Source organism: Arvicola amphibius, chromosome 14 (genome assembly GCF_903992535.2).
Source record: "Arvicola amphibius chromosome 14, mArvAmp1.2, whole genome shotgun sequence".
Lineage (NCBI taxonomy): Eukaryota > Metazoa > Chordata > Mammalia > Rodentia > Cricetidae > Arvicola > Arvicola amphibius.
The window spans coordinates 44,304,467-44,319,275 of record NC_052060.1 but is presented as its reverse complement, the minus strand read 5'-3'; the positions used below and the strand labels follow the sequence as shown (position 1 = coordinate 44,319,275).

Below are 14,809 nucleotides of genomic sequence, written 5' to 3'. Positions count from 1 at the left end.
ATATATATATATATATATATATATATATATATATATATATATATATCACATTTGAGGAGCACGGACTGAACAACCTATATATGCTAGAAGTCCCAGGTCCCTAGATGACCACATTTTCGTACTCTTTGAATTTTCACTTAAAGTCAGTTCAGGAGCCATGAGCGGTAGGCTCGTTTGTCACGTCCGTTTTAAACATGCAAGTACTGGGCTGCCTCTTAGGCTCTGGGTCTACATTAGTTGTGTCTTCTAAAAACTGTCTATATTTTGTTTGGTGTTTTGTACATTCATGAAAGCCTAGCGTAAGGGGAAGACTAGAACGCTAGCAAAAAAGGAGAACACTCCAATTTCTTTGGCCCAATGTTTCTCATTATTGACGCTTTGGCAATTCTTCATGGTAAATGGCTGCAATGAGGTCAGCTTAGTGGACTCCTGTAGAAGCCCAGAAATCACCCGGGATCAAAGTCACAGCCCAGTGGCCAACTGTCTGGGGTCTCAGGAAAAATGAAATTGGTGGCCTTTGCTACAGATTTTCTCTTACCTCATGTATTCTTAACAGAAGTGTACCTTGGGGGAAAAAGGCAGATGTATGGGAATATATACCTAATCTTCATTTCCTATCCCTAAAAGTAGGAGCGCAAACAAAGACATAGAGGAAATGTTGTATTACCTACAATTGTCTGGGAGGATGGCACTGTTAACTACTCAGCTCAACAAATGACCTCTGCCTAATCAGTTCAGATTGTTTCAAGTGACATGAGAAATTGAAAGGGACATTCTTAAAAGTCTTTGCCTTTTCATTATTAAAGTACTTCAATTAAAAATTATTATTTTGAGATAAGGTCTCACTTTATGTCTGACTGGCCTAGCATTTGCTATGTGGACCAAGCTAGCCTCAACCTCACAGAAATCTACCTGCCTTTGTCTCCTGGGTGCCGGCTCTAAAGGGCTGGCTAATTTCTTTCTTACCTGTGGGAAACTGCATAACATGATTCAGGTCCCATTCTCGCTGGTTTCCTAACTCTTCAAGTCATGGCACCTGGGTTATTATCTTGCAGTTTTATGCCTTCCACAATGAATCTGTTTGGAACCTACCCTTTTCAAGTGTGTTCTGTCTTCATCTGCTCTTGCTTACTGAAAGCTGAAAAATGTCCTTCCTGTATCATCTTGCTCCAATCCAGAAGCTCTCAAAACACCAAGAAGCCTGATTCTCCTTCGACTTGTCTTGGAATTCCGCCTCTGTCAACCAACAGTTGTATTTGTTGACCTCTTGGCTTGCACCGCGTTTTCTCTAACAATGACTCACATGTACATTTTTCAGTTCTGGATTGAAGCCCTTACTTCTCGTCAATGAGACCAAATCAGTTTCCATCTGTGTTAAGCTTATTATTAGTCTAATAGTCAACTTAGTTTGGGCTCATTATTAGAAGTTTCTTTTCACAACTAATTGGTTCTGTTACTTCGCATTGGCACATCAAGATGGGGCATGTTGGGGGATACGTGATCAAGTAAACCATTGAGAGATACTGAAGACACAAGCTACATCGCCACTTAATAATGCCAAAAAAACTGCTAAAAGTGTGCATATGACCAGGTGCTCAGCAAGTTGTTAGAAATATATTGTCGTAGCCTCCAAAGAACAACTAAAATTATACTCTAAAAACCCAAATCTAATCCTATAACTCCCTCCTTAAAGGTCTAAGATTTTTTGACAACTGACCTGAGGTGTAATATCATCACCATGATTTGTATATCGTCTTCTGAAGATTAGGGCCCTATCTTAATTCTCTACCTACTTATACTAAATCATCCCACAAGTTTTGTTTTCATTTCCATAAAGTTTTAGTGCTTTTATTCTTTGGAAATTTCATACAATGTATTCTGATAAGACTCAACTCCTCCAAGGTCCACCCTCATTTCCATACCCCCAAACATGGTGTCCTTTTTCCCTTTTCCCAATAATTTTTCAAGTCCAGTTTGTGCTGCTCATATACTCCTGGGCCTGTGGGACTATCCAATGGAGCACAATCAACCTACATGGGACCACCCTTAAAGAAAACTGACCCCCTCTCTCAGAAGCCATCAACTGTCCATAACTCCTCAATTAGGGCCCATGAACCCCTCCCCACTCCATGCTAGAATACTGACTGGCTTGATCTTGTGCAAGCAACCTAAGCTGCCATGAATCCTAACACTTTCAGGATGACAGTTGGCACACACTGTATGAAGCCTTTCTCTAGTATTTCACCTTGCTCTTCTTTTTTTGTTTTTTTGCCTTTTTGGTTTCAGCTTAAGTTTACTTTCCCAGTGAAATCTTCCTTTACCTTTCCAGGACAGCTCGGGTGCTCTAGGTAAAGGTTCTCATTGTCCTTTGTGATCCTCTCACATGTATCAAGATTAAAACTAGATTTTCCTTGACAATAATATTTTATTGATTTAAATTTACACTTAGAGCTTTGTCTTGTTCAGTGAATAATTCCCAGCTCTCAGCTCATGACCTGTAATACAGCAGGGATTTGTACATTTATTGAATGATTGAATGAATGAAAGAATGAACATATGAAGACACAAAATATGCCAGTAGGTGGTGGCACACGCCTTTAATTCCAGCACTCGAGAGGCAGAGGCAGGCAGATCTCTGTGAGTTCAAGGCCAGTCTGGTCAACAGGGTGAGTTCCAGGACAGCAAGAGCTACAGAGTGAGACTCTGTCTCAAAAAACAAAAGGATAAAATATAATGAAGACAAGCCTCTTATGGTGAGAACATCCCTTCTTTTTATTAATATGTTGAGATAAATTACAGACTGAAAGACAAAAATTCATAAATCATTCATTACAACATTCATTAAAAATCAAAAGCAGCTTAAGTTCTCACAGGAAATCTTAGATAAGTCTGATATAACATTAAATTTTTACAAATCAGACCTTTCATTTTAAAACCTAATTATGTGATCTTGAATGCACTGTGAAGATCTCCTTTATTAATAGTACTTCATTTTCCTAACACAAGGCTTCCATTCAAATCTCACCAGACCTTGAAAATATATATCACATCCTGGAAATGACCTGCAGCTTTAAAAAAAAAACAAAAAACAAAACAACAAAACGAACAAGAACTTTAAATGGAAAGTTTCACACATAGCAACCTAAAGACCAAAAATAAAGCACTTTTAAATATAAATAAATTATAAATACGAATTCATTCTGAAGGTAATGTGAAAAGGCTATGGAATGTCACTCAAAAGTCCCTTCCAATGTTCACAGTACCGCTGGAGGGCTAAGCAGAATCTTGCTGGTACTTGCATCAGGTGTCTGTTGCCTCTATGCAGTTACTAGACATTCCAGCAAGCAGTTACCCCGAGTTTTAATAACTTCTAAACTAGGACATTTCAAGGACCACTTCTGGGTTACTGGACTCAGAAAGATACAATTTTACTTGACGCATGGGCCTTAAATTGGAAATCTGCATTAAAATGTGGACATAAACTGAAAGGTTTCACATCAATGAAATCCTCTTCACTAATGGTCAAATTTTGAAATAAGAATACCTACTGCTAATGGAAGCCCTGCTCTGTGCAAACAGTATGGTATTTACTAAACAATCACACATCTGAGGTATTAGCTGGAAAATATATACATTATATATACACTTATACATGGACACACCCACAGAATATTCACAGATCTATTGGCCCCTATACCAGCAGAAGATCAAATTAATTGAAAAAGAATCACGTAATAGGAAAAAGTTACACAGCAGGCATTTACAAAAATGTGGTTACATAATCCTTAATATAAGGAGCATGTGTTGAATCATTGCTTTGAGGAAAAAATGTTTTCCATTTATATGAAAGTATCTGTTTTATAGAAGTGAAAGCAAACAGGGAACCTGGCTTCAGGACTGTGAAGCCGACCAGATTATTAAAGGTTGTGCAAGAATTGCTTAAATAACCTGGTTCTTTCTGCTTTTGTTTTTGTTTCTTATTGTAGTTGAAACAGTCTTACAAGATACCCAGGCTAGCCTCAAATCCTTAAATCCCCTGCCTCACTTGGTGGTTTAAGTATTGGGACTATATGTATGAGCTACCATGTCTAACTTCTACTTGTAATGGAAACTGGATTTATAGAAAAACAAAATGTAGAGGTTATTGTTAGGTTTTTCTTTTATTTTCATTGGTTTACAGAGAATTTTAAAGATTCCACTTATTCTGATATGGCTGGCAGACAAAAGTTTTTTTAGCTCATGAATTGGAATTCAGGATGTTCATTTTCACACACTTTCTATGTAGATAATAAAAAATGCTATGGGTTTCCTTTCCGTTTGCCTCACTCAATAAAAAGCTAACCAGAACCAGATGCTCAAGCGTCGAGTGGGGAAGCTAAGCAAAGACACTCGTTTCTCTTTAAACCGCTTGGTCCTTTGCTATAACACTTGCCTGATTGAAAGGATGGCTCATGCGGCCCTCTGGCCCACCAGTAATCATTTCACCGCTTTAAAAAGTGGGGGTTTTAAAATTAAACATCTCAGAACACAGTAACAAGTGTATCGCGTGTGAAATAGCTGCATTCCAATGTTACTAATAAAGATAAGGAGAGTGAAAACTCATTTACTTTACATATCAGTGTAAAAGTTTGAACAGCAAGAAAAATTCAGCATAAAAGTGCATTTGAAGTCAAGGGCTAGCATTCCACACTCCTGTTCTTGGGGACACCTGAGCTGAACAAAACAGTGCTTTCACACTCCCGTGCACATGAGCACATGTGCGCGCGCACAGACATCCTATATACTGTAAGGACCTTGATTTTGCTTATCAATTATTTGACAATCATGAGTAAGCATGTAGTAGTTACGAAATGATCGTACTCTCAAATGCAATCAGGTCTCAAAATGTTGTTTTCGCTTATTAGACGGAAAACTTGAGATTCCTCAGTGGTCAGTTAGCCTATTTGGTCAAAAAAAAAATCCTAAGACTTCAAGATAACTAAATAACTAATGTTAATGTCTTCAGGAAGAAGGGAATGGAAAAAAAGGGAAAGTGCTGTGTTCTTTCCTCCGCAAGTGTGTGGGTGAGCGTGTGTGCATGCTTCTCTGTGTGTAAGGAGATGAAACATCAGTTGCTAATAGTGTAACTACCATTCCCAAACTTCCTAGTTAATATGCAAAGGTAAAGAGCTACTGGGTAAGGATGAAAGCGAGCAAATGAAATTGGGAAACTTCATGTGGCTATAAGGCAGGAAAATATTGGGCTTTGTATCACAGCGTGAGTAGCAAGCACGCAAAAAATCTTTCAGCTCGAGCCATCTAAATACACATGAAGTTAAATTCAAAGCCACCAACTATTTCCTTCCACAATTCAGGCATCGTTAACAATTCAGTCATTGCTTGTTTACTTTATATGTAGCTTAAGATACCAGTCACTCAGTCAGCCACGACCACAGCTAATTCCAAATTCTGTTTAATCTAACCCCATAAGTGTCATAAGAATGATGGGATACAGCAATGAACCAGAAACAATACTGTCCGAAGCCATGTGTGACTCTATGCTGTGTTAGTGTTTCTCAACCTGACCTATCTTCTTCTATCCCTTTAAGGATGGGATTTAAGTAGGTTTGGTTTTTGTAAATATCTATCACATTAATATAAATTTCCCACTAGAACTGGAAAAGGAGCTTAAAGATTTTCATTCAAGTTCCTACAAATTTCTGATAGATACAAGCTTTCAAAGTTAATTAGAACTCTATATTTTAAGTGACTTATTCTACAGGCTCAAGAGAATATTTAAAATTCTGTGGCGTGTGCGCACTTTTGCAGCACATGTATTAACAGCAGAACAGTACAGAGAAGAGCATGGCTCCTGTGCAAGAATGACAGAAAAATTCATGAGGTTTCTCTATGTTTTAATCCAACGAAAGGCAAAAAGAAACTGAAAACAGGCACAGTGAACTCCTTTGAAGAAAAAAGTGGGAAGTAAGATCAGGGACGTCAAGACTAGCAAATGCAAAACCATGAGGCTCACAGGCCACACGGGGTGGAGACAGAACTTTTCAACTGCAGGTTTCCACTAAAATGAAAAGACAGAAAACTGTTATTGTGCTTGTGGGTGAGGGCTTACCGCCAGCTTTGGTCAGAGAAACTGATTTCTGTAGTGGGCAGAAGTGACTTCAGAGCTCATAATGGTCACAGTAATGAGGAGACATGACTACTGAGTGTTCAGCGTAAGGGGATACCTGCACTACCCACTTCTAGGCTCAGAGAACACTGAAGAGCAGGGGGTGGAAATAACGCGAGAAGTGGTTATGTGTTCCGGACCACTGCTTTCTGGCCACGACACAGTTACCACACCGTGATTCTGCACATGGTCTCTATAAAGTCGGGCCTAGCCACATCCCATTGTGGATGGGGGGGGGGGGGGGCTCATGAGTATCTGAGCATCTATCTAGCGGCTGATGAGGGAGGGAGACATTTCCTTCAGGGTTGCAGGCACTGGTAATGTGCCGATGTTCCTGTAAATAACCCCTCACCTATTCCCTACATGCAACACAATGAAAACTCCTTGGGTCATCATCATCATCATCATCAACAAAAAGACTGAAGGAGAGAGGGCCATAGGGGGTGAAGATGATGGAATGTATTATACATGTGTATGAACATGTCATAATGAAACCCATTACCATATGTAACTAATATGCATTAATAAAACACAGCTTTTGAAAAAAAAAAAGGGAGAAAATGAAAAACTTAAACCTAGTCACCAGGGCGAAAGAGCTATAGCATGAAGAGGCTGGAGTCTCTCTGAGGACACTGCCTATGGAATTAAGATAGAAAAGAGAATCTGAGGGCAGGCTGGTGAGATGGCTCAGTGATAAAACACTCCCTGCACAAGTCTGAGGACTCCAGTTCAATCCACAGAATTGAACAAGGCATAAGAAGAGAACTCACTTCTGCAAGGTGCTTTCTGATCTCTACATGTGCACCTTGGCGCATGTACACACACACACACACACACACACACACACACACCATAAACATAAGAATAAATAAAATTTATAATAAAACATTTCAAACAGTCGCAAGAATCCCAGGAATGACCAGCGGTTGAAGCCCTCACAAGCTTGCGTAGAATGTTCCAGGTTAAAGGCTGTGCTAACAGAGCAAGGCAGAAAACTGAACAGACTGGGACAATCAGTGCAAATCTGGCTGGAGACCATAGGGACAACTAAGGAAGTTACTGAGCTGAAACAGTGTGTACAACACGTCATTCTTCAGATCAAACACAGATAAAACAAGACTTCAAAAGTGCGCTGGACTTAAGAAACCCTTACAATGAAGAGCAGAGGACTTACATGAACAAGAAACTTAAGAATTTAGTTGTCACAGATCTTTAAAAACAAGAGTTTTGAAATGGATATTTCAATGGCTATGTTAAACATAAGAGCCATGATTTTCATGGGAAATGGAAAACTATGTGTTCTTCTGAATGAAAATACACATTATAGCCGGGTGGTGGTGGTGCATGCCTTTAATCCCCACACTTGGGGGAGGCAGAGACAGTGGATCTCTGTCTACAGAGATTCAGCCTGGTCTAAAGAACAGCCAGGGCTACACAGAGAAACACTGTCTCAAAAACAAAACAAAACAAAACAAAACAAAAAAGAAAACAAAAAACCATCCCACTTTATTACCAGGTGTGGGAGCACATTCCATTAATCCCAGCATGGGTGGGGTGGGGCACAGGCCAATCTCTGTGAGTTCCAGGCCAGCCTGGTCTACACTGAGAGCTCCAACCAGCCAGAGCTACGTGGTGAGACCCAAAATACAGAAAGAAAGTGATGCAATGAGCAAGCACAAAAGCATCACAAAAGCAGCATGGCAGTCTCCTCAAGGACCAGAGGACTCTGGGAAGAGAATCACTAAGTCTTATCATCTTCTTCCAGAGAACAAGATCAACAACTGATGGAAATACAAAGAAGTTAAAGGAATAATAACAGTTTGATGCAATTCAGAAATCTGCAAACTGGACGCTGAAATGAGAGCTGAAAAAGATTTGAATGAAAGAGAAGTAGAAAAATACAAGCAGCTATGTTTAAGGCATGCAACTTTAGGGAACCATTCCCATCAACTAAACAACTCTAATTCAGGCTAATCGTCAGACAGGAAGTTTGCTGAAGGAAGCAGAACAGAACTTGGAAGGCTCTGAGAACAAGGCCCAGAGTGCCCTGGAATTGTGAATGTGACATTAGTGTAAAACTCAACCCCAGTTTATCACAAGCAAAGAGCAGTGATCCCTACATCAAGCCCTCGGCCTTCGTGAGAACATGGAGAACCCATGGACAGACACATACTGAGGAGCTAGAGGCAGCCACTGTGGTACATGGTCCTTTGAAGGTGTTCCTCAGAAGCTAGAAAAGTCAAGATTCTACTTTAGAGAGTGACAGAAATATGGATGATGGTGAGGAAAAGGTTCTTACGAAGCATGACTAGATGTGCAGCGCTTTAATAGTTTTATATTAAATGTATGGTGTGAGAACTTCAGGATGAACCTTTTCTTTGCGTACTCCTCTTGTTACAGGTCCCGTTTTTAGGCATGGTGGGGCTGTCCAGACACCTAAAACCATGTGTGTAATTACAATCAGGTCTTTCTTCTGGATACTCTGACAACAGAATACAAGAGACTGTTTTCAAGACAAGTCAACAGATGACAAAACAGCAATATTTAGAAAAGAATCCATAAGCAAAACCACAAAGTCTCTCTACCTAACATTCTCATTCTTGAGCAATGGGATAGGACAAACTACCAAAACTGTGTTTGTAATTCCTTAACTGTATGAAGCAAAACCATGAAGCCATTACTATTGTTAAACATAGAAGACCAGAAATCATTTCAAACCTAGAAAGCACCAGAACTTCAAGTCCCAGCTGTGTTTTCCCACCATGTATTACAGATTGAGTTACAAGAAGCTGAGTCTAAAGATCTGATGAGTTGCCTGGGGGCAAGTGAGCTTAGCTCAGAATGCTCAGATGAGGTCTTGCTGTCAATCACAGCTCCAGCTGTGAGATCGTGCTCTGTCAGGTAAGTCAGCGGCACTTGGAAAGGCACATCGCTGGGTGTTAGTGGTCATTTTGTTCTTATTATATATTTGTAGAAGAATCCATTTGCTTTGGGGTCCTGCTTCAATAATATCCATGTAATTGAATTTCCATGGGAAGAAAGTTCATCTTTTGCTTCATAAGCTTCAGTAGCCTTGAAATGAACATTTGGGGCTAACTTTTAATTACCGGAATTGTGACTGGCATAACTGCAACTTACCATTGAAAAGTCATTTAGCATAATATTTGTCATCATATTTTCTTTAAAATCTATCTTATAGCATTTTGTTCCTATGTATGGCTTAGCAATTCATAAAACTAAAGAGCATACTGATAGTATATACCAGTTCATTTATCTCATTACATATTCTGGAATATAAGAACAATATTAAAAATGTCAATTCCTTCTACACTGTTATAAGCTTTTACATAAAGTTTTGTCTTTTCTTTTTGAAAAAGTTTCATTGTTTAAACTCCACACACCCAAATACCTAATGGAAAATGGTACTGTGTCATAAACATTCATTCCATCAGCCTAAACGGAGCGCCTCATGGAGCTAAATGCTAAAATAATTTAAATAAAAGGCAAAGCATTCATATATACACAAAATGATTCTAAAATTATTTACATGGCAAAGGAATAATGGAGAATCACTAAAACTGGCAATTGCTACAGGTGTGATAATCCTCTCCAGACATCGTAAGGAATCATGTAAGATTTCAGAGGGAAAGTAAGTGCAGAAGCATACTAAAATATTTAGTTTTCCGCTCTTACTACTGAATGCGCCAGTAGGTCATCAACAGTCCAAGATTTCAGGAGTCAACTACTCAGCTTAGTCTTTAATCAAGTCTTCTTCGGCTTCACGGCGAAATGAAATGTACAGAAAAGACAGAGTACGTGGGAAGGAGTAGGTGGGACTTCCGGCTTATCCCCCCTTGTAGAGACTGGTCAGCCGCTCCAGCTCTTTGCAGTTGTCCATGCTTAGAGCATCTGCCTTCCTTCGCAGCCGCTCATCACGGTACACTTTAGCAGCATACTGCATATCTGTTTCTGTAAACAAATATTCGTTAGTTAACAACAATTCACATCACCTTAGTTGATTAAATTTAAATAACACTTTAGAGAATTCATACACACACACACACACACACACACACAAATAAATTTCTCTGAACTGACTTTAAAGAAAGAACCAAATACAATTCCTATAAACAGGGTCTCTCCACAGACCTGGCTGTCCTAAAGCTCAGCCTGTGGACCAGACTGGCCTTGAATTTGGACGTCCTCCAGCCTTTGCCTCTGAGTGCTATGATTAAAGGTGTGTACCATCACACCCATCAGGTTTTTTCTTTAGATATAACTTTACTTTGACTTAGCACACAAAACCAACACCAACAGAGAATAAGGCTCGAGCCCTGCCATCTCCTCCCAGAGCCCTTCCCCTTTACTCCAGAGCCCAGTGGCTAAGGTGCTGGGATAACTTCTCAGCTTTTCTAAAATATCACCTGAAACCAGGACTTACCATGGCTCTGTGTGGTTTATGATAATCCCAACAATTAAGAACACAAATTAAGCTGGGTGGTAGCACACACCTTTAATCCCAGCACTCAGGAGGCAGAGGCAGTTCGAGTTCGAGGCTAGCCTGGTCTACAGAGCTAGTTCCAGGACAGCCATCAGTACATAGAGAAACCCTGTCTCAAAAAACCACTCCCCCAAATAAAGACACAAATTAAAATAAAACCCTCCTCTCCCTCCGCTTTCTTTTTCCTCATGAGAACAGATTTCAAGATATAGCCCAAGCTGGCTTCAAACTTGCCGTCCTTCTGCAGCAACACCCTAAGTGCCAGGATTGTGTGTGCTTTCACACTTGGGGAAAAAACTGGAAAATACAGCAGTCCCCCACATATACACAAGTACTGCCCCCACACAACTTGAAAAATAAGAACAATTCCGCCTGCAAGAATTAGATGATAAGACTTTACAGCTGAACATATTACATGGCTTGGTCATAGGAGAATCAAACTGGCAAAGCTGGATGCCTTCTCCTTCCCAGACAGCCTTCATAATTACAAAAGGAGTGACATAGGCTATTGGAGAACTATCATCAGCTGTGGATGCTGGGTGCTGGTCTACTACCCTGCTAAGCAGTGTGTGCCCATCGTACAACAGCGCCATGGTTGTTATGGGGTAACTAACCACATTCTGATTGGACTTGAGGTCCACTCCACAGGAAGGAATTCACACCTGGTACTGTAAACCTGGTCACAACCCTGTGGCTGTGAGATCATAGGCCCAACTGGAAGAGCTATGCTATTGTTTTGCTAAATGGACACAGTAAGCTTGTCTTTAAACACTTGTCTAACCCAGTGAATAACACGCCACCAGCTCTGAACAGAAAGGGAGGTGCTCTCTGCCGACTGTGACTGTGAGTGACTATGCTAAAGGCTCCCCCATGGGGCATTCCCACCCTCCCCACCTAAGCTTGGGGAGAATGAAGGGAATGAAAGCTGGAAAGGCTGGCTGTGGAACGATGTCTACCAGGAATGACATCACTGATGCTCTTGAATCACAGTGGTTGTGATCTGCAAGATCTGGGTCATCAGTACTCTTGCATGGAGCGGGAGGAAGGCCCCAGCCCTCTCTGAGGTCTCTACCGAGTTAACAGTTGGCAAGGGGAGAGCATCATGAGGCTCTACAGCTATCTGCGGTTAGTTGTTGCTGAAGGGAAAAGGGAGAGAGATTTTCTTTAGTGGTGTTACAGAACCAGTACAAAGATGCCCATGTTCCTGTACATACCCACACTCCCAAAAGGAGCCCTAGTTAAACACGAGAGAGGGAGAGAGGGAGGGAGGGAGGGAGGAGAGAGAGAGAGAGAGAGAGAGAGAGAGAGAGAGAGAGAGAGAGAGAGAGAGAGAGAGAGAGAGGAAAACAGGAAGACAACTGGGAAGAAAAGAGGGAGGAATCAGCAGGAGTGTGAGGGAAGCACGGTGGTACTGGGAGGTGAATATGATCAAAATACTTTATATACATGTATTAAATGTACAAATTGGCACCCACATGATCAACTAAAATCCACTTAAAACCTGAGAGGGCTTGCAAAGGAATTATAGACACTAAAAGACAAACTTTAGCCACATTTTTCCCCTGAATGGGCTATGCTTGCTGGTGGCATATGGTGACTCCTTTAAGAGAGGTTTTCATGATTCAGCAGTAGCAGGGAAAAAAGCTGCAGTTTTGAAATGCCAGCTTTCTGGGCCATGCTGCCAGGACAATGTCTTTCGGGAGGCCAAGTATTTGGATGGGGTTTGTGAGCAGAGGCTGTGGCTTGCTTGATGGCAACTTGGACCGGCTGTGTGCCTGGAAGTGGGGCAGTGTACATGGCTCTCAGAGATGGCTAGCGGCTTCACCATGCTGGACTGGGCAGGGCAAGCAGGAAATTCTGTATTACCCCTAGCAACGATGCATCCTAAGTTTTTAAGAAGTGCTTAGCATTTTAAGAAGCCGTCCTGGTCAGAAAAGGATTACAGCTACACAATAAAAACAGATTCAGACACATATAGACCTCTAAATGGGTCACATTGTTAGATAAATGTACATAAGCTTGGGAAAGAGAAGAAAAAGAGTACAGAGAGTTATAAAAAAGAGTACATAGTTTTTTAAAAAATAAAACAAAGTCTTTAAAGAGTCAGAGTACAGACAGTCATAGGTTAAAACAAAGATAACAAAATAAATATTAAACTTGTAGAAAAAGTAATAGACTAAAAACAAGCCATGTAAAGATGGAAAATTCAGAGAGTCTGGATTATATTTAATTCTGGGGACTGCTAAATTAAACCAAGTTAAATTATGTAGTTATAATTTTCCTTAGGTATGATCAAAGATAAAATAGATATAACTGTAATTCTTGCTTGATAACTTTTGTTATATGTAATTTTACTATGTTAAAGTTAAAGTCTTCCTTTTTGTTTAAACAGAATAGGGGAAATGGTGTGCAAGGTCCTTCTGTCTATTGTTGCTTTTATTGGTTAATGAATAAAGAACTGCTCTGAGCCTATGGCAGGGACAGAACAGAACTAGGCAGGAAAACCTAGGCTGTATGCTGGGAGAAAGAAGGGCGGAGTCAGAGAGAAGTCATGGAGCCGCTGAAGACTGATGCTGGGAACTTTACCGGGTAAGTCACAGCCATGTGGTGATATACAGATTAATAGAAATGGGTTAAATTAATATAAAAGTTAGCCAATAAGAAGCTAGAGCTAATGGGCCAAGCAGTGATTTAATTAATACAGTTTCTGTGTGATTATTTCGGGGCTCAGCAGCCAGGAACAAAACAAGCGGGCTTCTTATAACAACCCAGTATTATGTGTAATTAATAAATGTGTGGTGATTTGAATAAAAAATGGCCCCCATAGGCTCATAGAGAAAGGCACAATTAAGAACTGTGGTCTTGTTGGAAGAGGTGTGGCCTTGCTGGAGGAGGTGTGGCCTTGTTGGAGGAGATATGGTGTTGGAGAAGGTATGTATAGCCTTGTTGGAGGAAGTAAACTTATTGGAGAAAGTGTGTCACTGGAGATGGGTTTTGAGGTTTCAAGTGCTCAAGTCAGGCAATCTGGACATAGAACTATCAGCTACCACTCTAGCACCATGTCTGTCTGCATGCTACTGTGCTTCCATAATGACAACAGACTTAAGTCTCTGAACCCATACGTCATGCCCAATTAAATGTTTTCCTTTATAAGAGTTGCTGTAGCCAGAAGAGAGTGGCACTTGCCTCTAATCCCAGCACTTGGGAGGCAGAGGCAGACAGATCTCAGTGAGTTCGAGGCCAGCCTGGTCTACTAAGTGAGTTCCAGGACAGCAAGTACTGTTAAACAGAGAAACCCTGCCTCGAAAAAACAACAACAACAAAAAAGAGTTGCTGTGGTCATGGTGTCTCTTCACAGCAATAGAAACCCTAAGACATATGCTAACACAAATAGGCCATAACTAAATACTAAATAACACTTAACACTGGTACAAGCCACTATGCTGAATGCTTACTGAGTAATGTGTTATGATGATAAGGTAACTCGTTCAGCAAGAAGCAACTTGATCTTCTAGATAATGTACGGCTGGAAGAATATATCTATTTAACAAAAATGCTCATGAAACACAGTGAGACAAGATCCATTTAGTAAGTTATTATACTGTGCCAATTATTATGGTTTGCCATGTGTAGAAAAATCATTACAGTCAATAGACATGTTAGATTGCTTTCAGGGTCTCCACATGCTAAGACACAAGGACGTGTACGTCTCTTACACAAAACATCTGTGTTTGCATGTCCTACAGATATCCTCCTGTGCATGCTGCCTCCATCTTACTAATGCTGCCTGATATGGTGGAGATGTCATGCAGAGAGTTGTTACAGTGGATGGCTTAGAGAACAATGAAAACAAAACCATTGGCACATGTTCAGGACAGACACACCTGCTCTTTTGATTGACAGCTGAATGAATCCATGGATGAGGGATGCCTCAAACATAGAGGGCTGACTGTACTCATTCGTGTACTGGATTCCAATTATAAACCAGGTAATTTCCTTCCTTAAGTAGCATAATCTACTGATGGAGGAGGGTCATCTGTCTATTTGCTACTTTCATTGGTTAATAAAGAAACTGCCTTGGCCCTTTGATAGGACAGAAAATTAGGTAGGCGGAGTAAACAGAACAGGATGCTGGGTAGAAG

At 40.5% G+C, this 14,809-nt stretch overlaps 1 protein-coding gene and 1 non-coding gene across 3 annotated transcripts in view; one reads left to right on the top strand and one right to left on the bottom strand.

Moving 5' to 3' along the window:
• Nucleotides 1-2,748: 2,748 nt before the first annotated feature.
• Dnajb14 (DnaJ heat shock protein family (Hsp40) member B14) overlaps nucleotides 2,749-14,809 on the bottom strand; it is a 49,845-nt gene continuing 37,784 nt past the window's right edge. For both annotated transcript variants that reach the window (XM_038311722.1, XM_038311723.1), the window contains one exon: nucleotides 2,749-10,135. In XM_038311722.1, the coding sequence (XP_038167650.1) occupies nucleotides 10,011-10,135 (125 nt within the window). In that variant the 3' untranslated portion in view covers nucleotides 2,749-10,010. The remainder of the gene's footprint in view (nucleotides 10,136-14,809) is intronic.
• Nucleotides 5,793-5,896, top strand: LOC119801565. Its single transcript, XR_005283247.1, has one exon. It is a non-coding gene; the product is annotated as a U6 spliceosomal RNA (small nuclear RNA).